Here is a 27,526-nt window from a genome sequence, read left to right on the forward strand (position 1 = left end):
TTGAGTGTCTAACAACTCAGAACCCATGGAAAATTGGATTTAGCGAGGAATAATAGTTCAGGAAGAACTCGAAAGCAGTTATGTAGTTCCGTGATATTCTCGAGATACCGGAGGGTAATACTCGAAGGTAGATCAGAATAGAGGTTGAAGTGGTGTATTTATCTGCAAAATACAAGTACTTTAACTTGCTCGAGAAAAGGAATCAAAGGATATCAATATGGCCAGAACCACGGTTGCAAAAGACCAGATCCCAGATATAAGATGAACTCATACCAAGGGAATAATTAACTTAAGAGAAGCTTCCATGATAAGATCTACATCGTGTCCATGGGCATGAACACAATGATCAAGGTCTACTACCACTTCTCCAATGCATGACCATGCATTCATTTCTCTATTAAAAATGATTTGAGTGTGAAAAACTACCTGGTGAATTATCTAAGGAGTATGACCCGTGAAAACTTTCAGGTTCACACAGATTAAGGAAGGCATAGGTTCAACCCATCGAGGCATCGTGGAAACATATACCACAAGCTTTAATAGTAAATATCACCAGCTCAAAAGCAGAGCATAGTTGGCTAAATCAGAGAATAGGATTTACCAATGGCATTATGTATCAGGGAAAGAACTTCTCGAGGTTTTTGTATATGAAGGACACTATCAGATGATAATTTAATAAAGGATCTAACGGTCCATAACGGGGCTGATGTGAGCATCGGCACACGACCAGAGGAAGAGATAATGCAAAGGCGTTGGATTACAGAAACAACTGACTAATTCAAAGCTCAAATATAAAGGAATTATGATTTCCAAATCAAGAGATCAGAAGCAAACACTCTGATTAAGGATGGATAAGTTGAGTAGTCTTAGAGCTACAATCCATGGCAATATGATTGGTCGAGGTCCAATTCATGTTTAAAATAACATGTGAGCTGGAAGGATGAATTCTAGGATATGATTGAGGATTGCGAGCATTCGCAACATATCAGATCAAATGCTCAAAATGACAATGACAAAGGATACTAATGAATATTGCTAGACATATGGAAAGTAACCATAATGCTAGCAGACAAGTATTTGTAGAGCAATAGTTGGCAGAGGATTATCGGAAGATCGAATAATATTTCAAAGAATTTTGTGAAACACATGAACAACTAGTAATGAACAATTCCTTGATAAGGGTGAAGAAGTATTCGTAGGGGTACTCATGCGGCAAGGAACTGCAAAGCAGTAGGCATGAAGGATTCTCAGAATATCGGAGAATATTTCGATGTATCTTGTAATAACAAGAACAACTAGGAATGAATGTATGAATGATAAGTGTATGTAGTTACACATAGGGATTTATCAGTGGTAGGGAATTGCAAAGACGATGAACACGAAGGTCTCGGGAAAACAACAAAGAGTATCTTCAGGATCTTCTGGTGCACCAAGCAATCATCTTGAGTGAGGGGCTCTCCGGGAGGAGGTAGTTACGAGAACCTAGAATCAGAGTTAGTAAAATAATTTAACCTGAATAGAAGAGAGAGATTAAAGTCCCAGAGTATAGGTCAAGGAATAAAAGATCCTAATACCACCCAATGGCGACGTGGGCCCATAAGCCGCACAACCATGTTAGTAAAAGTTTTTCAATGACTAGACTCAACTTCGGCCAAGTAGTTTGGAAGGGGGATTCCTACAGTCAGTCGGCTCTTATACCAACTTGTGATGTCCCTGATTCAATTGTACACTAATCATACACACAAATGTGTACGATCAAGATCAGTGACTCATGGGAAGATATCACAACACAATTCTATACACAAATTAAAGTCATACAAGCTTCATATTACAAGCCAGGGGCCTCGAGGGCTTGAATACATAAGGTCGATCATAGACAAGTCATCGGAAGCAACAAAATCTGAGTACAGACATAAGTTAAACAAGGTGCCATAAGATAGCAAGCACAAACAGGAATACAGATTGAAGAGGTGCAGGCCTCCTGCCTGGGATCCTCTTAAAGTACTCCTGGTCGTTGGCGGCCTGCACATAGTAGTAAGCACCCTTGGAGTGGTAGTAGTCGTCGTCGATGGCGTCTAGCTCCTGGGCTCCAACATCTGGTTGTGACAACCAATAAGAAAGGAAAAAGGAGAAAACATAGAGCAAAGCAACCGTGAGTACTCATCCAAAGTACTCGCAAGCAAGGATCTACACTACATATGCAACGATATCAATGAAATGGGTAATATCTGTGGACTAAACTGTAGAATGCCAGAATAAGAGGGGGATGGCTAGTCCTATCGAATATTGCGCTTCTGGAAACCTCCATCTTGAAGCATATAGAAGAGAATAGCAAGTACAACATCAAGTAACACCGTATAGCATAATCCTACCCGGCGATCCTCTCCTCATCACCCTATGAGAGAGTGATCACCGGGTTGTCTCTAGAACTTTTGTGGATGTGTTTTATTAACTATTCAGTTCTAGTTGTCATGAAGTCGGAATACAACTCCAAGTCGTCTTGTTACCGTGGACACGGCTATTTAAATAGATCAATCTTCCCTACAGGCGTGCACCAAATTACCCAACACGCTCGATCCTTCTGGCCGGGCACACTTTCCTGGGTCATGTCCGGCCTCCGAAGATCAACACGTCGCAGCCCTACCTAGGCCCAACAGAGAGGTCAGCATGCCGGTCTAAATCCTAAGCGCGTAGGGGTCTTGGGCCCATCGCCCGTTGCACTCTGCACATTTCGTACACGGCTGGTGAGCAGACCTAGCCCCCTTATACAAGTGCAGGCATTCCAGTCCAACCCGGCGCGCGCCACTCAGTCGCTGACATCTCGAAAGCTTCGGCTGATGCTACAATGTCGGTTGCCCATATCTTGTCCCATGTGGCAGTTAGTGCGTATAGGCTAACAACCAACTCAAACCAAATACCCAATCTTGTTAAGCGTGTTATTTTGAAATAACCATGAACAACGACCAGGGACTAGGCCACCTTTCTCTTGTGTGGTCTCAACTTGCCCTGTTGCTCTGCCACAAAGATCCACTCAGAGGGCCATCAAGAAATATCTCCTTTCAGCCCCCAGTCCGTGAATCACTCGCGGATACTCTATGAGGCGACCCTACTTTAGTCACCACATGTATCAAGTATAATATGTAGGTATGTATATACCCGTGATCACCTCCCAAGTGATCACGGCCCGTTAGTATAGCAAGGCAGCGGACAAGAATGTAGGGCCACTGATGAAATACTAGCATCCTATAGTAAGCATTTAGGATTGCAGGTAAGGTAACAACGATAGTAACAAGGACAGGCTATGCAGTAGTATAGGATCAAACTTATGAAACAATAACACTACTCTAATGCAAGCAGTAGATGGAAAGAGTAGGCGATATCGGAATGATCAAGGGGGGTTTGCTTGCCTGGAAGCTCTACTGAGAAGGAGGGGTCGTCAACACTGTAGTCGATCGGGGCAGCAGTGGTGTCAGTCTTGAAGTCTACCGGAGAGAATAGGGGGAAGAAACAATGAATACAATGCAAACAGATGCTTGACGATGCATGACATGACAATAAGTCGTGCTAGGTATGCCCTAACGCGGTACCAGGCGATACTGGCGAAGGGGGGGCATCCAGGAAAGTATTCCCGGTGTTTGGCTTTTTTAGACAGAGGGGGACGATTGCATGTTCTCTATGCTAGGGACATGTTGAAAACGAACAGACTGCGTATTCGGATTCAATACGTTTTTCTGAGCAACTTTCATGTACAAAGTATTGTCATCCGAGTTACGGATTATTTTATATTAATTTTCAAAGTTTTAAACACTTTGTGGAATTAATATTAATTCAATTTAAAAATGCAAAATGTTAAATGCACCCAAAACTGTACCCAGTTCAGTGCACACAAAGGATGATAGTGGGCTAGGGGGCCCAGTCAACAGCCTAGTGAGCTTTGACCACTGACTGGTCAAACGGACTAGTAGGGGCCACCTGCCATAGACTCAGGTATTTAGCAGTGTGTTTGATTTATTTCAATTAGACTAACTAATAGAGTGGGGCCCATATGTCATACTCAATAACTAAACTGATGGGGGTATTTATTTTAATTAGACGTGTGCCGCCCAAGTGTCTGTGGGGGTTAGAGGGATTAGCGTCCTAATTAAAAGGGTTAATGGGCATGCCCATTAGTCAGTTCGTCCGGCAGGGGGTTTGAACGTGCGTACACAGAGGGGAGCCCGCGGCCCCTCTATGCTTCGGGCGACGACGAATCAACTGCGGAACAGAGTGGATTCGAGGTGGGGGAAAGGGGAATCGGACGGGGGCTCATTGAGGAGCTCGGGAGCGTGCTCGGGGAGGCTGGGGTGGCCGGAGGCGAGGTCGAGGCGGCGGGATGACGACAACTGGGGCGGAGGGAGTCGCTTGATCCGGCTATTGTGGTGCTCCCCGGCTCGGTCCGACCCACGTAGGCACTGTAGGGGAGGCGGATGAAGCTCCCGGCATAACCTCGGCCGGAGGGGACGACGACGGGCGCATGGACGACAGTGGCGTGGTGATTTCCGGGTTTGTGAGAGCTCGTGTGAGAGGGGGAGGGCGAGGAGCCGGGTGAGTGGGGCTAGGGTTTGAAGTGGGTGGTTGATGGGGTCAAGTAGGGCGCCGAGGAGGAGCGGGATGCTCGGCACGTGGAGATCCCCTCGCCATGGACGTGCGGCCTTCGTCCACGGTGTCGTGGACTTAACACGACAGATGCCCTAGCAAAAGGACTTAGGTGTGGAGCCATCGCAACTAGGTTAGCTTGAAGGGGTTAATCGGGACAAAGGACACAGAGAATTTACCCAGGTTCGGCCCCTCTCAACGAGGTAAAAGCCTACTCCTGCTTTAGGTTGTACTGCTTGGGTTTCGATTACCAGGGAGCGAATACGCTTGACCTAGTTCTCGATGAGTTGTTTTCTTGAGTCAACCCGCCTCCAGGTCACCCCTTTATATACAGGTTGATGCCCGGCGGCTTACAGAATCCTGGCCGGCTCATACGAAATGTGTCCGGCTCGGTATCTAACTAAGCTTGCCTTACAACACAAGTTAAACATATGGCGGCTCATACCCATGGGCCTCAAGTCGTCCCGGGGTCTTGGGCCTTCAATAAGCTTGCTCTATGAATCGCCATCTTCACATCTTCTGGACCTTATCGGACCTCTTTGTCTTTAAGACTCCAGTGGCATGACCCGACCCCTCCTGGGCGAGTCATACCCAATAGTTATATCCCGAACATTAGGCCTCAGGTTGATTTGAACTTGTTCACATCAATCTTCCCTTCTTGACTTAGTTGAATCTTCCATCCTCTTGCATTAATTATGCAAAAGGCCGAGAAACTCTCAACAGATCTTTTTCTTTAATGGACCTCCCGAAAATCGAGGCGTTCGCATAACCACATAATCATTTTTCGGTCTCCTCGATTCACATGCATGCCATCTATCCACTTCCTTATAAATAGGGATAGGGGGCCCCTGTTTTCACTTTTACCTTGCCCCCTCATCTTCGTCTTCTTCCTTGCGACTCCTCGGCCATCTCGAGCTCCGCCGCCGCCTCCGTCCGGCGTCCTCAACTCCGGCCACTGCATCAACCTGATCGAACTAGAGCACTGCGGCACACCTCCATTGTTCATCAGCGTCAGTAAGTATTCTCCTTTCCCGTAGCAGATCTTCATTAGGGTTTTCACCATTCGTCGGTGTTCTTCATTGTTCCTTATTTTCTCTTCTAGATCATATGGCTTGATCTGAACATGGTACCAAACTTGTGCGGTAGAAGTTTAGCATCCCCTTTCAATCAAATAAAATCCTCCCTCTGTACAAAAGATCGCATCTATGCATACGAATTCTTCTGCTGCCACCACCTTAGGTTTAAAATTTATTTGCATTTTCTGAACTACTATAGATCCAAAATCATAGCACCAATCTACAGAACTTGTTTATCCATCACTTAGTAAAAATTCACTTTCCAATCTGTTGTACTGCAATCATGCGGGTGGCTTATATGATAAACCATAACCCGCCATATATCATTAGTCTTCTGATTAAGCCGCTAGTATATATCTGCATAACTCGGCGTTATCTTCCGGTTTAACATGCTGGCTCTTCCTTCTACTTATGAATTGTCTTTGTATAATGCACTTTACCTTTCAATCACTGGCCGGCTTAGCAGCACAATCCTTAACCCGACAATATTTCCCTTTGTAGTCAAAAAATGTCTAAAGCCAAAACCGTCACCTCATGCAACTGGGTCATCTCCCGGGTTACCGAAGAAACATTGAACGAGTATGTCCAAACGGGCGTCTTAGCCAAAAAAGATGCCATCCATTGGAGGGTCCCAGGCACAGAAACCCCTCCTAAGCCCAAGGAAGGTGAAGTAATGGTTTTTACTGATCAAGAGTATGGCGGGTTTACCCCAGGGCTGGTCATGATGTCCAATATAAAAGCCGCTGGTGACTGTATAGTCCATAACTAGGGCGGGTTATCAAAACCTCGGATATTCCTAGAATAAACAAATAACATACCTGTTATATTTTTTCATATTGCCGTCTTACCATGCAATATGCAGCAAGGGTAATAATCCAGAAAACTTTTAGAGCGCATAACTCCAATTGCACAATCAAGGCATACTGGTGACTTATCGTCCAGAACCAGACCGGGTTATCAAGCATCCGAATACGCTCAAATATGAGCCATAAAGATTAAGGCTACATGGCCTGGATTGTTTTAAACCATATGTCAATATGGTACAAAAATATGAACCCAAACAATGTTCAAACAAAATAACAAACCGGAAAAATAAGGCTTTCATAGGCTGCCAAACCTCAATATCAAGTGATGTTCAAGGGCCGCACAGCCACTGAGTTAATCCTTTATTCAAACCTGTAAGTCGGGCCTCACATGGCCAACCGTCGTTTTAACTTTGACCAGTTCAAGGTCTTTATAAGATTAACTGTCAAGAGTATGGCGGGTCATTCCAGGATTACCTAGTCAGAGTGGCAGACATACAGAAGGCAGGATAACCCGAAGTTTTGGTGAATACAGCTGGCGTCCAAGCCGATCAAAGGGTAAATATAGCTATGTTCATTGAACAGGAAGCCCCCAAGTGACCTTTAATAAACCATCAAGGTAGGTTACCTATGTTTGAATTGTACATTGTAACAAGTTCTCTTTGGCAATCTTATAACTTGGGCAAAGAAAGCCCCCAAGTTGTTTTGCAACAAGGCGTATAAGCCGGATCAAAGGGTAGTCATAGCATTGCTCAGTGAGCAGGAAGCCCCCATGTTATTTGTAACAAGGCGTGCAAGATGGATCAAGAGGGTAGTCATAGCTATGCTTAGTGAGCGGGAACCCCCAAGTGATCTTATGAATTGATAATAAAGACTCAGATACTCAGAAATGAAACGACAAAGGCCCTAAATTATCAGGGATGCCAGCTTTATTATACTAATCTTAATATATACATTGGTAGAAGTTGTACATCACAAGAGCCGGTGGCTCAGGTGTAATAAGGCCGAAGATGAGCAATATTCCATGACCGAAGGGTCTCCTCCTCCGACGTGCGTGAGTCCTTGTGGTCTCAGACATCGATGAGGTAGTATGATCCATTGTTCAGATTTTTCCTGACCACAAAAGGCCCTCCCCAAGGTGGGGATAACTTATGCATATCTGTTTGATCCTGGATGAGCCGGAGCACCAAGTCACCTTCTTAAAAGGTCCTGGGTTTAACCCGGCGACTATGATATCAACACAGATCTTGCTAGTAGATTGCTGAACGAGCTGCCGCAAGGTCACGCTCCTCATCTAGGAGGTCTAGAGCATCATGTCGTGCCTTTTCATTATCAGCTTCAACATAATCCGCCACGTGGGGCGAGTCATGACGGATGTCATTGGGAAGAACTGCCTCTGTCCGTAAACCATGAAAAAAGGCGTATAACCCGTGGATCTGTTGGGGTTAGTATTGGTAATCCAAAGCACTAAAGGTAACTCCTCAACCCAACAACCCGGCGTCCTCTGCAAAGGGACCATAAGCCGGGGTTTTATGCCTCTCAAGATTTCTTGATTGGCTCTTTTAGCTTGACCATTGGACTGGGGGTGGGCCACATATGAAACATCAAGACGAATATGTTCACGTTGACAAAATTCTTTCATAGCACCTTTAGACAGATTAGTGCCATTATCAGTTATGATGCTGTGAGGGTAACCAAAATGGATAATCATCTTTTTAATGAATTGAACCGTCGTTGCCACGTCACACTTGCTGACCGGCTCTGCCTCAACCCACTTTGTAAACTTGTCAATTACCATCAAGAGGTGAGTCTTTTTGTCCTTAGATCTTTTAAAAGGCCCAACCATATCCAGCCCCCAAACTGTAAACGGCCAAGTAATTGGAATCATCCTCAACTCTTGAGCCGGCACATGAGCTCGTCTAGAAAATTTCTGACAGCCATCCCATTTGCTAACTAGATCCTCTGCATCAGCATGAGCCGTCAGCCAATAAAACCCATGATGAAAAGCTTTAGCCACGAGAGACTTAGAACCAGCATGATGGCCACAATCTCCTTCATGAATCTCTCGTAGAATCTCATGGCCCTCCTCAGGAGATATACAACGCTGAAACACCCTTGTGACACTGCATCGGTGCAACTCTCCCTTGACAATAGTCATTGACTTAGACCATTGGGTTATCTGTCTGGCCAAATTTTCATCTTCAGGTAACTCACCCCGGGTCATATAAGCCAAATACGAGATTATCCAATTAGGAATAACATGAAGAGCCGCCACCAACTGCGCCTCCGGGTCAGGGATAGCAAGATCCTCCTTCGTAGGCAATTTAACTGAAGGGTTATTTAAAATATCAAGGAAAACATTAGGTGGTACCGGCTTACGCTAGGATCCCATCCGGCTTAAAGCATCAGCTGCCTCATTTTTCCTACGACCAACATGCTCCACTTTATAACCCTTGAAATGACCAGCAATAGCATCAACCTCTCGGTGATAAGCCGCTATGAGTGGATCCTTGGAATCCCAAGTTCCGAAAACTTGCTGACCCACCAAATCTGAGTCACCAAAGCACCTTACCTGGCTTAGATTCATCTCTTTAGCCATCCGAAGACCATGGAGCAAGGCATCATACTCAGCTGCATTTTTAGTACAAGGGAACATCAACCTTAAAACATAACAAAATTTATCACCTTGTGGGAAAGTCAAAATAACTCCAGCCCTCGAGCCTTCCAACTGCCTAGACCCATCAAAATGAATAGTCCAATATGTGTTATCAGGCTTTTCCTCAGGCATCTGCAACTTTGTCCAATCATTAATAAAATCCACAAGCGCTTGAGACTTGATGGCTGACCGAGGCATATATTTCAAACCATGGGGTCCAAGCTTAGTGGCCCACTTGGCCACCCGACCTCTGGCTTCTCTGTTTTGAATAATATCCCCTAAGGGAGCAGAACTAACCACAGTGATGGGATGACCAAGGAAATATTGTTTCAACTTACGGCTAGCCATGAACACCCATAAACCAGCTTCTGTCAACGTGTGTATCTCTGCTTGGATTCAATGAGTACCTCACTGACATAGTAAACCGGCCGCTAAACCAGATATTCCTTGCCTCCTTTCCACAACAACTGCCACACTAATGGCTCTACTATTAGCAGCCACATATAACAGCAAGGGCTCCTTATCAATGGGAGCTGCAAGGATTGGTGGCTCAGCCAAGTGCTTTTTCAATGCCTCAAAATCTTGATTATCAGCATCACTCCATACGAAGTGATCTGTTTTCTTCATTATCCGATATAAAGGGATAGCCTTCTCTCCCAGGCGGCTTATAAACCGGCTCAAAGCCGCAATACGACCCGCCAAGCGCTGGACGTCATTGATACATGCCGACTTAGCCAAAGAAGTGATAGCCTTGATTTCTTTGGGTTAGCTTCAATGCCTCTCTCAGAAACCAAAAAACCCAACAGCTTACCAGATGGAACACCGAAAACGCACTTGGCCAGGTTAAGCATCATTTTGTAGACCCGGAGGTTGTCAAAGGTCTCCTTCAAATCATCTAACAAGGTCTCTTTCTTCCTTGATTTCACAACTATGTCATCCACATAAGCATGAACATTGCCTCCAATTTGATTATGGAGGCAATTCTGAACACAACACTGATAAGTCGCCTGGGCACTCTTGAGCCCAAAAGGCGTAGACACACAGCTGAAGGCTCCAAAAGGAGTGATAAAGGCTATCTTTTTCTGGTCCTTAACTGCCATCTTGATCTGATGATAACCATAATAAGCATCTAGAAAACTCAAACGCTCACAACCCGTCGTAGCATCGATCATCTGATCAATACGAGGAGGGCGCAAAAAGATCAGCCGGACATGCCTTTCAAGGTCTGTATAATCCACACACATACGCCAAGTGTCGTTCTTCTTAAGTATCAGCACCGGGTTAGCCAACCACTCAGGATGAAAAACTTTAATAATAAACCCAGCCACCAAGAGCCGGGCTACTTCTTCACCAATGGCCTTGCGCCTCTCTTCATAAAAACGACGAAGGAATTGCTTGACCGTTTTAAACTTTGGGTCCACATTGAGAATGTGCTCAGCGAGTTCCCTCAGTACACCTAGCATGTCTGAAGGCTTCCATGCAAAGATGTCCCGGTTCTCACGGATGAACTCGATGAGCGCGCTTTCCTATTTTGGATCCATATTGGCATTGATGTTGAACTGCTTGGACGAGTCGCCAGGAACAAAGTCAACCTGATTGGTGTCATCTGCCGATTTAAACTTCAACAAAGGGTCATGCTTTGTCGTTGGCTTCTTCAAGGGGGTCATGTCTGTCGGGTCAACATTATCTTTTATAAAACTTCAACTCCTCCGTTGCACAAACAGACTCAGCGCAAGCAACATCGCCATCTTCACACTTCAAGGCTATCTTCATGTTGCCATGCACTGTGATGGTACCCTTGCGACCCGACATTTTAAGATGCAGATAAACATAACAAGGACGTGCCATAAATTTAGCATAAGTCGGGCTTTTGATCTTGACCACATCAAAGGTCAATGTTTCAGCTATGTAATCATGGTCATCACCAAAGGCCACTTCCAAAGCTATCTTACCTACTGGATACGCCGACTTACCAGGCACCACCCTATGAAAAATAGTAGAAGACGGCTTAAGGTCTTTGTTAGTCAAATTCATACGTCAAAAAGTATCATAGTAAAGGATATTGATATTGCTGCCTCCATCCATGAGCACCTTTGTAAATTTGTACCCTCCAACCTGAGGGGTAACCACCAAAGCCAACTGACCTGGATTGTCAACTCGGGGCGGGTGATCCTCACGGCTCCATACAATAGGATGTTCAGACCATTGCAAGTATCGAGGGACTGCCGGCTCAACCGCATTCACCGCCCGTTTATGAATCTTCTGGTCTTGTTTGCATAAGCTGCTTCGGATTACTCTAATAACCGGTATGCTGTTGTTGATTCCCTTGACTAGGTTGCTGATTAAAACCATCTTGGCTGCCTTGGCCCTGAAAATCGGAGCTTGAGCCTCCACTTCCAAAGCCAGGTCCGTGATAGCCGGAGCCTGACCCACCATGCGGGCCATGATTGTTCTGGAAAAAGCTAGAATTTCTGTACTCCCTCATGATGAAGAAATCTTTCCACAGATGACTGGTCGGCTTCTCTTGCGTACCGTGCTTTGGGCAAGGCTGATTCATCATCGTCTCAAGGTCGAACTTTGGCCCGCCAAACCGGGGTGTTGAGGATTTCCCCTTGCGACGCTGATTATTACTCTGTGTGTTGGTATTAGCTACAAAGTTTGAACCACCGTCCATCTGCTTGCGCATACCATTGTTACCTTGACCCATTGTATTATGTTGTTGTCCATTTGCATTTCCATTCTTCTTCCCCTTGCTAGCCTTCTCATCATCAGACTCGGGGTCCTTAGTACTATCAGAGTTGGCGTATTTGACAAGAACCGCCATGAGCTCTCCCATATTATTGCAGTGGCGCTTAAGCCACCCTAGCTACTGCTTAAGGGGAAGGAACCGGAAATTATTTTCCAACATCAGGACGGTTGAACCGGTGTTGACACTATCCGATGAGTGGATAACGACCGAGATCCGATACACCTAATTGGTTGTCGATTCGCCCTCACCCTGGACGCAAGAGTCTAAATCAAGAATCGACATAGGTTGTTTGCACATGTCTTTGAAATTTTGTATAAAACGCGTATTCAATTCAGCCCATGACCTGGTGGAGTTAGGGGGCAATCCTTTCAACCAAGTGCGCGCCGGCCCATCCAACATCATGGTGAAGTATTTAGCACACACAACATCACTGATGTCCAACATCTCCATGGCCATCTCATAGCTCTCAATCTAGGCCTCTGGGGGCTGATCCGCTATGTAATTAGGCACCTTGCGGGGGCCCATAAAATCCTTGGGCAAGCACTCATTACGTAAAGCTGACACTAAGCACGACACACCAAGAGTTCTAGAGGTTACTCCTGCCTCCACAGACATCGATGGGTAAACTGGAGATTGTTGTTTAGCCGCTAACTGAGCCGCCGACTCAGCCTCTCGACACGCCCTGCCCTAATCCACTGAAGCCTGAGCATTGTTATCAGCACACGGCGGGTTATGCCTCGAGGCTCGTTATGGTGCCGCTTGATGTCTACTACGCAACTTTATTCTTGTAGACGCCTGTTGGGCCTCCAAGCGTAGAGTTTTGTAGGACAGTAGCTATTTCCCCTCAAGTGGATGACCTAAGGTTTATCAATCCGTGGGAGGTGTAGGATGAAGATGGTCTCTCTCAAGGAACCCTTCAATCAAATAACAAAGAGTCTCTTGTGTCCCCAACACACCAAATACAATGGTAATTTGTATAGGTGCACTAGTTCGGCGAAGAGGTGGTGATACAAGTGCAATATTGATAGTAGATATTGATTTTTGTAATAAGAACAATAAAGAACAGCAAGGTAGCAATTGACAAAACGGAGCACAAACGGTATTGCAATGCTTGAAAATGAGGCCTCGGGTCCGTACTTTTGCTAGTGAAATCTCTCAACAATGCTAATATAATTGGATCATATAACCATCCCTCAAAGTGCGATGAAGAATCACTCCAAAGTTCCTATCTAGCGGAGAACATACGAAGAAATCGTTTGTAGGGTACGAAACCACCTCGAAGCTATTCTTTCCGATCAATCTATCCAAGTGTTCGTACTAAAATAACACCAAATAATTTCAGATTCATAATACTCAATCCAACACAAAGAACCTCAAAGAGTGCCCCAAGATTTCTACCGGAGAAACAAAAGATGAGAGCATTAACCCCTATGCATAGATTACCCCAATGTCACCGCGGGTGTCGGTGTCAAAACCGGCGGATCTCGGGTAGGGGGTCCCGAACTGTGCGTCTAGGCCAGATGGTAACAGGAGACAGGGGACACTTTGTTTTACCCAGGTTCGGGCCCTCTCGATGGAGGTGATACCCTACTCCTGCTTGATTAATATTGATGATATGGGTAGTACAAGACTAGATCTACCACGAGATCAAGGAGGCTAAACCCTAGAAGCTAGCCTATGGTATGATTGTTGTGTATGGAGTTGATTGCCTACGGACTACAACCCTCCGGTTTATATAGACACCGGATAGTATTAGGGTTACACAGAGTCGGTTACAATGGTAGGAGATCTTGAATATCCGCATCGCCAAGCTTGTCTTCCACGCCAAGGAAAGTCCCATCCGGACACAGGACAAAGTCTTCAATCTTGTATCTTCACAGTCCAGGAGTCCGGCCGAAGGTATAGTCCAGCTACCCGAACACCCCCTAATCCAGGACTCCCTCAGTAGCCCCCGAACCAGGCTTCAATGACGATGAGTCCGGCGCGCAGATTTATTCGGCATTGCAAGGCGAGTTCTTCTCCAAATCTTGTGTACCTGTAGGAATAATGTCCGATTTTTGTAATGCAGCCCTTCTCGGCTTCCATGCCCAATAATGGCCGTCTTCCACGTGTTCAAACAAATGCGAAAAGCTGGGGCGTTTTTACATCCACACCCCTAGCCGTATAAACGAGCCGCCTATTTAACGGGATGGGGATTTAGGTCCAAACCACATCTTCTCCTTTCCGCGAGTTATCATCAGAGCGCTTCCAGCAAAGGTCCATTCCAACATGACCGGCCGTCGCAGCTCCTCCCCTCGCCCCTCCGGTCCCAAACCCGGGGACTGGGAGAGTTGCACCATCCCGCATAGCAAGTTAGCGTCACTTCAGGCCCGGGATTCCTTCCTCAGGCATGCATGGTCCCGGTCCGAGCCGGTCTCGCCACCTATAATGGCGGAAAACAAGCAAAGAACACCCCTAATCCTTCTAAAGGAGAGCGGGTGTGCCTCGTCCCCTATCTAATAAGGGGACTGGGATTTCCAATTCACCCATTTCTCCGCGGGCTTCTGGAGTTCTACGGCCTCCAGCTGCACAATCTCACGCCCGCCTCCGTATTGCACATTGCGGGTTTCGTCGCCCTCTGCGAGCTATTTTTAGGCGTTGAGGCTCATTTCGCACTGTGGAAGAGGTTATTCTGCCTGGTGCCCCGTTCTGAAAAGGGGTCTATATATCAAGTGGGCGGAGCCGAAGTATGGCGCATCATAAGAAGGCGTCCGAGGACTGGCCTTCGGAATGGTTTACATAGATGACGTCCCGCTACCGGACCCTATCCGGGTCGGTCTCCCTGAGTTCAACAGTGCTCCATTGAAGAAACGCTTCAGCTGGCGTCCGCGGAGCTCTCAGAGAAAAAGTGACAGAGACGCCCTATACCTGATGGGCCAGATAAGACTGTTGGCTCATTCCGGACTAACCATGATTGGAGTCATGGCCGCATGCATTATGCGGGGGGTGCAGTCGCTTCAATATAGAGGCCACCCCATGTGGGATTTCAACGGGGAGGATGACGCTACACGTTACGGTCGTAAGGGGCCAGACTCAGCCGCCGCCTTAGTAAAGATCTTATCCTCTTTGTATAAGGGAGAAAAGGAGGAATTCCTCCGCGTCAATCCGCAGGCCGGATTCAGTATGTATGATCCTCCAAGTTGGGTAAGTGAACAATTGCTTGCCCGTTTGTTTTATGCTCCCATGGTTATATAGGTAGTCTAACGACTTCAATGCAGGAACTGCGACAGGAGGTAAAGGACGTAAGCAGCCGCCCTCCACAGCCTAAGGACCCAGAACGGTTCCTCAATCCGGACTCCGAAGAGGATTCGGACATATCGGTGGATCTTATTGACGGGGTGTTCCATCGGCTAAGCAAGGACAATACCTTGGTAGCCATCATGGCTGATTACCCAGGGTTAATTCCAGCCTCCCAGGTGATAGAAACCGGAGTCTCATTCCCTTGAGAGAGATTGCACTCTCGTGTATTCCGGTGTTTCTGACAACAACCGTGTTTTGCAGGGGAGTTTTCGAGGCAGGAGGCCGAAACTGCGGCGGCTAGCCAACGAGGGGCCGCAGGGCCCCGTGGGGCAAAAAGGAATGAAGTCCGGACTGAGATGCCGGCGCAAAGGTATAGCGCACCCTCTGTTTCCCTGGTGTTATTCTGTCAGGGCATATTTTAACGTTCGTGCTATCTTCAGAACGAAGAGACCTCGCCGGGCTACATCCGGAGAGGTTGCCAATCGCGCCTCCACCAGCCAAGCTCCAACGGCTGGCCAGGAAGCGGGGGCGAGCACAAGGCGCGTACCGGACGCTCCTCCGATAGAGGATGAGGACAGGTTGTCTGCCACAAATTCTGAAGTGGAGAGTGCCATGAACCACAGGTGTCGCCGGACAGTTCTACGTGACGCTTGTTTCTCCCAAGAGGCTTTAGATGCCTTTAATTCGAGAGATGCCTACCTCCGTGCCGCTCAAAATGGTTTAGCCAGAGCCACGGAGCAATATGTAAAAGACATACGGGTAAGAAAATTTTGGTCAAATATATATATACTAGTAGCCCCCGAGACTTGAAACAGTTACAGCAACTGATTTAAGGATCATTTAATATGCAGGTTCTTACAGAGAAGAATACTGTACTGTCCCAAGAGCTGGAAAAGTGCAACGCCCAACTAGAGGCCGCACTAGCCGCAGCAGGGGAGTCCAAAGAGACCCCCTCAGGTAAGATACACTTCGAAAGATTAGTCTTGTGCGGTGTGGGTGCAAATCTGACAAATCATATTGCAGATGGCGCCGGACTCGATCCGTACAAACAACAACTCTTACGCCAGCTAAAGGCCGGTGAGAGTATGTTGACAAGGGTGAGGCGAGAGAAGAATGATCTTCAGGATGCCAACACCAAGCTGGACGTCGAACTTAAGGATGTTCGTGGCCAGCTGTTGGACTCCACGAAGGAGAATCAGCGACTTCGACGCGGCATTTTTATTAAGTGCTTGAGCGAACTTTGAAAAAAGAGTTCGGCGAGGAAGTCGACTAACAGAGTAATGTCTGTAGGTATGCTCACAGGTCGTCCTACAGAGGAGATGCCCGGTTCTACGGGTGACCTTCTTCCCGAACTCATGCAACTGTACGAGCGAATTCGGCAGGCGATGCGAGGTGTTGCCCAAGCCTTATGGCCTTCCCACTCCATGCCCGAGGGCCTTGGAGAGCTTGCGGAGAAGCTGAAGGGAGCTCGGTGGCGCTTCCAGTTGTGGAAGATATCGGCCTGCCGACAAGGCGCTAGGGAAGCATGGGCCATGGTGAAGACCCGTTTTACGAAGTCTGACCCAAACCACATGGTCGAGGTCGGACCAGTGGGGCCTGACGGGAAGGAGATCCTTGTGAGCTTAGTATACGGCCAAGTAGAGTTGGCCGCGAAGTATTCCCAGCAGGACTGTAAATTAGACAGCCTGTTAGATGGTATAGAAGAGGAATACAATCAGTCAGAATGATTATGTAATTTTGAATTGACATATGTAATGCCTTCTAGCTGGATTGTAGATTGTTTGTCGTTGCCGACCTTTTCGCTTCGACCTCGGGACCTGACGGTCCGGAGTGTGTCCGAATACCATAGCGGTTATATAAGAACCGTGGTATGCGTGGAGACCAGGCGTAGGGGTCATTAGTGCGTTATCAGATAAGTTCCCAACTAATTATGTTATATTACATGGTTAGTAAGAAACATCTTTCAGAGAGAATAGTTCTGTTAGGGGTTCCTTTCGCTGGGAGGCATGCCCTAAGTGCATGTCCGGACTGCGTAAAAAGACGCAGAAAAAAGCATCTAGGGGCGCATAAAATGAGTAAAAAAGTTCATCTTTTATCTCACCGACCGAATATTCCCTTAGGAACGCTAGCTTTCGGCTTCACCCAGTCTGAGGTACACATCCGGCTGACCCGGCAGTAACAATCGCAGAGGTGCTCCCTTTACCGCCTAGCCGAACAATCGGGAACGTAGGGGTAAGCACAGGAGCCAGGCAACCCAGCTTGGCCAAAACTTAAGTCATATCGATGCATATAATGGTGAAGAAAAAGGTACATGCGGAAGTTTGACGCATCTGTTGGGCATGAAGCCCGTATAAATAAGCTTCTATTAAAGAAGCCCCCAGGTTTAATGAGCGCGAGTGGCGCATCACTAGATGAGCCTTTAAGGGCTATAAAAGAAAAGAGGGGAAGGAGAGAAATGTAAGACAGAAAAATGCAAAAAATGGACAGAGGAAGGAGACGAACACAGAGTCCGACGCTAGGCGTAGAATCTTCGGAGACGGGTGGCGTTCCACGGGTTCGGCTCGAGTCGGTTATCCGACGCATCTCGCAGGCGGTACGTCCCGCCAGTTAGGACTTGGTCGATTATGAATGGACCTTCCCACTTGGGCTTGAGTTTGTCCTTTTTCTTATCCGACAGGCGTAGAACTAGTTCGCCAACATTGTAATTTTTGACCCGTACTTCTCTGCTTTGATATCTTCGGGCCTGCTGTTGATAAAATGCGGAACGGGTTTTTGCCACGTCATGCTCCTCCTCTAGGGCGTCCAAGTTGTCCTGCCGATCGAGCTCGGCTTCTCTTTTTTCGTACATGCGCACTCTAGGTGAGTCATGAATTATGTCGCAGGGCAGAACTGCCTCTGCGCCGTACACCATAAAAAACGGTGTGTATCCGATGGTGCGATTTGGCGTGGTCTGCAGCCCCCATAGCACGGAGTCGAGCTCCTCTACCAAGTGCGTGTTAGATTCCTTGAGGGACCGCACCAGTCTGGGTTTAATGCCGCTCATGATAAGACCATTTGCACGTTCGACCTGGCCGTTGGTTTGTGGGTGATAGACGGAAGCATAATCGAGCTTGATGCCCATGTTTTTGCACCAGAGTTTTACATCGTCGGCGGTAAAGTTTGTACCATTATCGGTTATGATGCTGTGGGGGACGCCATAACGGTGTACAACCCCGGATATGAAGTCTATCACAGGTCCGGATTCGGCCGTTTTAACAGGCTTGGCTTCTATCCATTTGGTGAATTTATCCACCATGACCCGTAAGTATTTTTTCCTATTGGTCCCACCTTTAAGGGGTCCGACCATGTCAAGCCTCCAGACCGCAAAAGGCCAGGTGATGGGTATAGTTTGGAGTGCGGTGGGTGGCATATGACTTTGGTTGGCAAAAAGTTGGCAACCAGCGCATCGTTGGACTAAGTCCTGAGCGTCTGTCCGGGCCGTCGGCCAATAAAAGCCTGTACGGAAAGCCTTGCTAACAAGGGACCGAGCAGCGGCGTGGTGACCACCGAATCCGGCATGAATTTCAGCCAGAAGGTTCCGCCCTTCCTCTTCGGAGATGCACCTTTGAAGGACTCCGGTAGTGCTTTTCTTATAAAGCTCTCCCTCATGGACTCTATAGGCTTTAGATCGCTGCACTATGCAGCGGGCCTCGTTTTGGACCTCCGGGAGTTCCTGCCTAGTAAGGTAGGCTCGGAATGGTTCTGTCCACGGGGCGATGACCGCCATTATTACGTGGGCTGAAGATGTAATTTCATTGGCAGAGCCTCCAATTGTGTCAGATTGTTCGGCGTCGAGTGGTGCGGCTGGGTCCGGGCTGTTATTTACGTGTTCCCCCTCCCATGTTACGGATGGCTTGAACAATCTTTCTAAAAAGATGTTGGGGGGGACTGCATCGCGTTTTGCTCCGATGCGTGCCAGGACGTCCGCTGCTTGATTGTTTTCTCGGGCTATATGGTGAAACTCCAGCCCTTCGAACCGAGCTGACATTTTTAGGACGGCGTTGCGGTAAGCTGCTGTTTTTGGGTCCTTGGCGTCGAAGTCTCCATTTATTTGGGATATCGCGAGGTTTGAATCCCCGCGTACCTCTAGGCGCTGGATACCCATGGATACTGCTATCCGGAGACCATGTAGGAGGGCCTCATATTCGACTGCGTTGTTGGAATCCATGTACATGATCTGGAGCACATATTGGACTGTGTCTCCTGTGGGGGACGTCAGGACGACGTCAGCCCCCAGTCCGGCCAACATTTTGGAGCCGTCGAAATACATAATCCAGTTTGAATATGTGCCGTACTCTTTAGGGAGCTCGGCCTCCGTCCATTCTGCGACGAAGTCGGCCAAAACTTGCGATTTAATAGCTTGCCGTGGCTTATAGGTTATATCGAACGGGAGAAGCTCGATGGCCCATTTTGCAATCCGGCCCGTTGCGTCGCGGTTGTTGATAATATCGTTGAGTGGTACTTCCAAGGCTACTGTTATGGAACACTCTTGAAAGTAGTGTCGTAGCTTCCGAGATGCCATGAATACCGCGTATGCAATCTTTTGATAATGCGGGTATCGTGATTTGCATGGAGTGAGGACAGTGGATACATAGTAGACCGGCCTTTGAAGGGGGAATTTGTGTCCGTCTGTTTCCCGCTCGACAACGAGCACTGCGCTGACAACTTGATGTGTTGCAGCAATGTACAATAACATTGGTTCGCCGGTGTTCAGCGCGGCCGGGACTGGATTTGTTGCCAATATGGCTTTTATTTCCTCAAGTCCGGTCGTGGCAGCATCTGTCCACTCGAAGTGTTCGGTGCGCCGAAGGAGGCGATAGAGGGGTAGTGCCTTTTCTCCCAAGCGAGAGATGAAGCGGCTTAAAGCCGCCACGCATCCGGTTAATTTTTGTATTTGTTTGAGGTTCTTTGGGATATCCAATTGTGACAAAGCTCGGATCTTGGCTGGATTTGCTTCAATTCCTTTACCGGATACAATGAAGCCCAAGAGCTTTCTGGCTGGAACGCCGAAGACGCATTTTTCCGGATTGAGCTTGATGTCATATTTTCGGAGGTTATCGAATATAAGCCTCAAGTCGTCTATTAGAGATTCGACATGTCTTGATTTGACGACCACATCATCCACATACGCCTTCACTATTTTGCCGATCCGATTTGCCAGACATGTCTGGATCATGCGCTGATATGTTGCGCCGGCGTTTTTCAGCCCGAGGGGCATTGTGTTGAAGCAGAATGGGCCGTATGGTGTGATGAATGCTGTTGCAGCTTGGTCTGATTCTGCCATCTTGATTTGATGATAACCGGAGTATGTGTCGAGGAAACACAACGAGTCGTGTCCTGCGGTGGCATCGATAATTTGATCGATACGAGGGAGGGGGAAGGGATCCTTTGGGCAAGCCTTGTTAAGGTCTTTAAAATCGACATACAGGCGCCAGGATTTGTCCTTCTTTGGTACCATCACCAAGTTTGCTAGCCAGTCCGGATGTTTTATGTGTCTAATGAATCCGGCCTCCAATAGCTTGGCTAGCTCCTTTCCCATAGCTTGTCTCTTGGGTTCGGAAAAACGCCGAAGGGCTTGCTTGGCAGGTTTGAATCCTTTTAGGGTATTTAAGCTGTGTTCGGCCAGCCTGCGTGGGATCCCTGGCATGTCTGAAGGGTGCCAGGCGAAAATATCCCAGTTCTCTCGTAGGAACTCTCGCAGTGCGGCGTCTACATCAGGGTTCAGTCGTGCCCCGATGGAAGCTGTTTTATTGGGGTCCGTTGGATGGACCTGGAATTTGACTATTTCGTCAGTTGGCTTCAAGGATGTGGATTTGGATCTCTTATTGAGTATCATATCATTCCTGTTAACCGTGGAGCGCAGCGCAGGCAGTTCCTCAGCCGCTAAGGCTTCGGATAGTGCCTCAAGGGCTAATGCGGCCGTCTTATTTTTGACACGGAGTGCTATGTCCGGATCACTAGCTAGAGTGATAATTCCATTTGGCCCGGGCATCTTAAGCTTCATGTACCCGTAATGGGGTATTGCTTGGAAGATTGTGAATGCTTCCCGCCCTAGTAAAGCGTGATGTTCGCTCTTAAACGAGACCACCTGAAACGTGACTTCTTCGGACCTGTAATTATCCGGCGTGCCGAACACCACATCTAGTGTGATTTTTCCTGTGCAGCGCGCTTCCCGACTGGGGATTATTCCTCTAAAGGTTGTGTTGCTTCGCTCGACGCGGTTCCAGTCTATTTCCATTTTTTGAAAGGTTTCCTCGTAAATGAGGTTCAATCCGCTGCCTCCATCCATGAGCACCTTGGTGAGGCGAAAGCCGTCCACTATGGGACTGAAGACCAATGCGACTGGTGCTCGGGCTGTTCGGAATCTAGGTTCATCACTTGCGTTGAAGATAATGGCAGTGTCGCTCCATGGATTTATTGTTGCAACTTGATAGACTTCGGCGAGGCTGCGGAGTGTTCTTTTTCGCATATTGTTTGATGCGAAAGTCTCGAAGACCGTGAGAACGGTACTGGTGTTCTCGGGCTGGTTTTCTGCGGCCTCCAAAATTAAGAGATCCTCGCCAATTTTGGCCACCTGCCGGAGTATCCAACATGCTCTAAGGCTGTGAGTTGGTGTGGCTTTCTCTGTACTGTGAATTCTACAGGGTCCATCAAGCCACCTTTCCAGTACAGTTCCATGCCCTATAGAGGGTTTTGGCTTTTTGGTGTTTATCCCGGGTGTCCTATGATGATGCACCCTCTTAGTTCGGACGGGATTACTATTCAAGGCCGGATTATCCCAAAATTGTATTTCGGTTTTCCAGGCGCTTTCCATCGCACAGTATTTTTGTACTATGGACGACAAGTCAGCAAAGCGTGTAATATCACGGCGACTTACGGCGTTAAGGATTCCCTCGTCCGTGCAATTACTGCAAAAAATTGAGATTGCATCTTCCTCGCGGCAATCCTTTATCCTGTTCATAATCAGGAGGAATCTGGCCCAGTAATGATGTACTGTTTCCTCGGGCTTCTGCCTGATTTGGGAGAGATCGCTTATGTTCGGGTGGGTGGGTGTCTTTGAATCTGAAACCTCACCCAATCCAAGATTCGGAGGCCGAAGAGTTTCCAAACTTTGAAGTTCGGATTCTTGGATGTTGTCCAACGAATCTAGCCCGTTGCCTGATCCTAAGCTCGGGTCTTGAGTTACATCCTTCCCTCCGCGGGTATCCGGCTTGGAGGAGTCGGGAATTCGGACGTAGCTAGTCCTTAAAATAGATGAAGGGTCGCCGCACTCCAAGGCAAATTTGAAAAAAAAGAGTTTGCGAATTAAATAAATGTTCACAAATTCAAAAAATATGTTTGCGATTCGGAAAATGTTTGCCAATTCCAGAAATGTAGCTTTGACCATAATTATTTATACATCACACCATATTATTTAGAATCTACTAACATGAAAGCCGATACAAAAAGAATAAATCTACGCATGTAATTTACATGTACATTATAATTATATTGTTTTAGAAATTCTAGGTAGGTTTGTCTAGATGTCTAGACCCATGTCTATACTGTACAGCACCTTCTATACTCTACAACAATGTATGTTTGGTTTGGGTTAATTTATCACCATCGTCTTGACGGTAATCTCTATTCCCAACCTAGGGGTGTGCATTACACGACGGGAAAAAAATCTCTAAACTTCGCCAATAAGTAACTCAAATAAACAGTTGTGTATATGATTTCAAAAGAAAGATATAAATGGCAAGGTGTTTAACAAATCTGCATGCATGTTGTATCGTGCTTATTGAGTGAACAAAACAAATATCAGGATAGAAACTAAGAAACAGAATGCATACCACCAGGAACACAGCCACCACTAGCTCTGTCGCAGAATAGTTTGTGATAAAAGCCCGCCATGCTAACTCAGCAGCTTCCTCAACTGACATGTTGAATTTGTAACTGAAATGTAAAGCACAAACATAAGGCATGCAACTTCAAGATAATATGAACTGTGAGCAAAGCAACATATAGATGTATAAAAAAACATACCCCTCATCCAAGATACCATAAGCATACAAAGAACTACAGAACCAGCTGCTTCCCTTGAGCCTTGCACCCTTGCTATCAACATAGTACCAAGACCAGACCCTAGAAAAAGAACGGAATTGTTAGGCATAGACCTAAGTACTGCTTAATGACACTAAAATATGTCAAAAGGCCACTCACAGTTCCATCAAATCCAACAATCATTGTACCGATTGGACGTACCATCCCACGGTATGAAAATAAAGGATATTAGCCAACAGTCTTTAAAGAAACAGCAATAGAAATCCTTCGCTTGTTGATGAGCTGATGGAGCCCATCAAGCTCATGAACCTCTGAAGGAAGAAACTATTGTTATTCCTACTATCTTTACTATTAAAGGGGAGTGCGGTTGTGATGGTAGGTTGTGGTACGTCGATTCGCATGTTCGTGTGTCGCTTCCTCGCCTCCTCTCTCAAACAAATACTCATCGACGAGTGGACCCGCCAGCTCTCTTCCCTGCCTCATCGACTCGCTAGCTCCAATCTGATTTCTTCTTCCTCTCTTGTTAAGAGCGAGCACGGCCACAGCTAGGGTTACTATCGCGTCCAGCCATTACCGCCTCACACCGCTGCCCGGGTTGCTATCTGACACACCAACCAAGAACTGCAGTGTCGAACACGAGCCTAAGTCGCCCTCGTTTGTAGATGCAAGATGTAGCTCGCCATCTTCTATGTCACGTACGACCTTCATCCCTACCTGCTTCCCAACGTATCGAACAGAGGCACCGTGGCAGGACTCAAGGTGCAGCAGCTACTCCAGTTGTACATGAGCCATGGGTTCAAGAGAGGTTCTTGGAGTTCTCATGGTCCCTGGTTGGGCGGCCGCCGAAAGGGTGAGAATCGATTTGTTAAGGCTTCCCTGATATTTGTCTTCAATGCCAATGTATTATTTTCTCACCAGTAAGCTTTTGTCTCGCTCACTATTTGTTTCTTGCACTATATGGCCAGATCTAGCATCTTCATTTATCCATGATTTTTCTTTAAAGTCCGCCGACTAAACATACAAGAGCTTGGCAATTCTTTCTGGCTGTAGCTAAAACTTTATATTAAAATGAACTTTAGGTTTGTTGGTTTCTTGTTCATAGAACCGGCAGCAAGAAATAAGGCTAGATTAGCCACAGCAACATCAGCCAAGTTTATGAGCATGTACCTGGACCCTCCTGTATGGCAGTTGATCCACCTTACATGAAGATTAAAGTCATCTACATCAATATATTAATTTTGCTCCTGGTATGCATCTCTTGAAGAAATCTTAGGGCAAATATTTTCTTATTTTGCTTTCTTTAGAAATCTTGGAGAAATTTAGCGTAGGCACCTTCAGTTCTATAACATAGTTGAATGTAAAAATTACTACAATAAGCATTGTATCACAACAGTGGGCTAATTCTGTAAAGAAATGCAATGATGTAATGTTTCTTGGTTAAACTTCAGTTATATATTATACTTAGTAATGCAAATTCAAGAATTAAGTTTGCAGGCATGTCGTCATTGTAGGCCTGATAGATATTTTGCTTTTCTGTATTTACGTGCATTAATAGAGTTACTAATACTGTTTCGATATTTCGTTAGTAGAAGACTGGATTGTGTCTACAACCAATGAGCATCAATGCGATCCAAAAATAGGCAATTCGAGGTGGATTTCACTTGTGGTAGAGAGAAGCCACACAGTTCAGATAGCAACGCGGGACTTTATGGTCACAGATAGATTGTCGTGGAATAACTCAATTGATGGGATGTAGGATTCACATAGGTGCAGATTGCCGAGTACCATGCAAATGAAATGTTGGTTGCAAAATTAATGATCTGCCTCTTTGTCGAGGTAAAATTGATAAGAGTTATAAACTCGAGAAATATTTTTTCCATCGATCTTTTAGTCTGGCAAGTAAAAAAAAATTCCGTCATTCTTTTAGCTCGATGTAAACAATATAATTGTTTGTGCAGCCACAAGTATGCTACCTTCCGTTTCATAAACAGATGTCCTACTACCAAATATTATGCAGTAAAAAAGATAGCTCGATGTAAACAATATAATTTGTGCAGCCACAAGTATGCTACCTTCCGTTTCGTAAATAGATGTCCTACTACGAAACATGGAGTAAAAAAGATGTGAGTTTGACTACTACAATATAAAAGATGGTTCACATTTGTAAGATAAATGTTATTTTTGATTTATCATGTTCTGGGTTTATCATGACTGTAAATTACGGAACTATTTCTGACCAAGAGAGAGAGATATGTGAAACTCATGATTTAGCTCATTTAAATATCACAAAATTATTTTAGGAGAGACCATCTAGCGTACTCAATTGTGGCATTGGCCGTGCTATTATTTTATGAGTTTATTTTGATGTCTGCTTATTTATTTTAAAATTAAAATCAATATTATGGGTAGCAGCACATTCACTGGTGATGCAAGAACATTCCAGCTTTCCTGAAGAACAAAAGGTTCCATTATTTTGTGAGTATATAAAATTGTTTGCTTGCATTGTATATTAAACTTCATGTGAATTTGCATCACTTGCACCCTAATCCTTAGCTGATATATACCTATACTAACTGCCAACCCCAAGAAAATTCACACGCTAATTATTAAATAAAAATATCTGAATCATGATTATTTTTTGTCCATACAAGATAGTCAGAGTGTAATCAACTGTACATAGACCCTACATTATTAATATATGCAGATGAAGAATACAAGACTTGCACTCAGTCCTGCTTGGTTCCTTTCGTTTGTGCCACATCCATTGGAAGTGAGTTTTTAGCTGTCTTTCTTTGTGATAAAATGTGAAAGATTCAAATCCAATGTTGATATCTTCTTTCTAGATTGATGCTTTGTTGGTCTTTTTCACCTATTGTCTCACATGTTAAATATCTAGAGCATACTTAGATTTGCTATTTCTGTATTTTGTTTTTGTAGACTTAGTACAAGGAGTAAGGACACAGAGAAATAATATTTGAAAGGTGCAGGTTGAAATATAATTGACAAAAAACATATAAGGAAAAAGGTCTTACTAGAGATAGTCATTTATGATGTCAAATTCTCTCCCCTCACGATTCTTGGCTTGTTGCCTTAGGCTGATGACCCACCTAATAAAAATAACTAATAATTTGAATTACAACGCATAATGTGACTTTTATCTCTCCGTCAAGACATGTATCCTTCAATAGTGTACTAGACCTTATGTAGAGAAAACCTTATGTAGAGAAAGAAAGAGAGAGAGGACTAGTTCTTGTTAATTTTGTCAGAGAGATGGAGAGACAAACATGGAAAGATAGGAGACACACAAATGGGAGAGATAGAACATCAGGGGGACTTCGGTGCTGCTTCTTGATCTGCTAGGTGCGTGAGGAGGTAAGAAACAGGGACATAGAGGAACATTGGGCTTAAAATTTATAGAAATTCGAAGATTGACAGCTGGAAGCCATGCTGCTTTCTGTTCCCATCGAATTTTGTGTGCGCAATTCGGTCGGGCATTACGTCAAACATGTGGAAGGCATAACATACATGTATTATGGTTCACTACTCATACACAGCAACTCCAGCGGCATGCAGCAATCAAGAAATTTAGAGCAACGGCATGCAGTAATCAGAATATTTAGATCAAAAGAGGGAATCAAGTCATGACCAAGAAAACAGAGCAATGATGATGAAACTTACATCTCGCCGTGGCTTCATGCTTGGAGATGAGGCGTGCAAAGAAACATCGAGAGGAGAAACGCTGGACGTCGCTGAGCTGATGCAATTGTTTCCCACAGGGCTCAGTTTGTCCATCGCTCTTGTATGAGGAGCCGGCAGATAGCGGCGTAGCGCCCCCACAGCCTGCGCTAGGAGAGAACACGGAAGAGCACAGAGCCGTGGACGTCGAGGGGAGGCGGCAGATTGGACGCACGACTCGATTGCGGATCTGCGGAAGGGCGGCGTCCCGGCCCACCCCGTCGAAGCCGGCAAGCAGCAAGAGCGCACCGCGAACGCAGCTTGTCCCGTGAGGAGGACTGCAGACCGGCAACCTGTCGTGGCGCCGCCGTGATCCGGTCTGATCCGGGATTTGGATCGAGCGACTCGAGTCCTTTTTCTATAGGTGGTGCCTTCGGCTGGCGGAACGGGCAAAGAGTCCATGTCGATGACGGGAACCATGGGAGCGGGCTTGAGCAGACTTCTTGTCGGAGCAGGTTCGTGGCGGCGGTGGGGACTGGGAGGAAGGAGGGGATCAAGGTTGCCGCCCGCG

At 46.2% G+C, this 27,526-nt stretch overlaps 1 protein-coding gene across 1 annotated transcript; it reads right to left on the reverse strand.

Annotated features, from left to right (window-relative positions):
- Positions 1 to 1,841: 1,841 nt before the first annotated feature.
- Positions 1,842 to 27,526, reverse strand: LOC119271868 (proteasome subunit beta type-5-B-like). Its single transcript, XM_037553546.1, has 4 exons — positions 26,959 to 27,526; positions 23,263 to 23,361; positions 23,070 to 23,172; positions 1,842 to 2,096 (listed from the first exon to the last, which is right to left on the reverse strand). Coding segments are annotated over exons 1-4 (225 nt in total). The 5' UTR covers positions 26,961 to 27,526; the 3' UTR covers positions 1,842 to 2,075.

Source organism: Triticum dicoccoides, chromosome 1A, assembly GCF_002162155.2.
Source record: "Triticum dicoccoides isolate Atlit2015 ecotype Zavitan chromosome 1A, WEW_v2.0, whole genome shotgun sequence".
NCBI classification, from domain to species: Eukaryota; Viridiplantae; Streptophyta; class Magnoliopsida; order Poales; family Poaceae; genus Triticum; species Triticum dicoccoides.

Excerpts from the sequence above, each read along its gene's own strand:
- LOC119271868 (XM_037553546.1), bottom strand. Across the intron at positions 23,173-23,262 it reads TATGGTATCTTGGATGAGGG|TTACAAATTCAACATGTCAG; the intron begins GTATGTTTTTTT and ends TTTACATTTCAG. Across the intron at positions 2,097-23,069 it reads TGGTGGCTGTGTTCCTGGTG|ATGTTGGAGCCCAGGAGCTA; the intron begins GTATGCATTCTG and ends TGTCACAACCAG.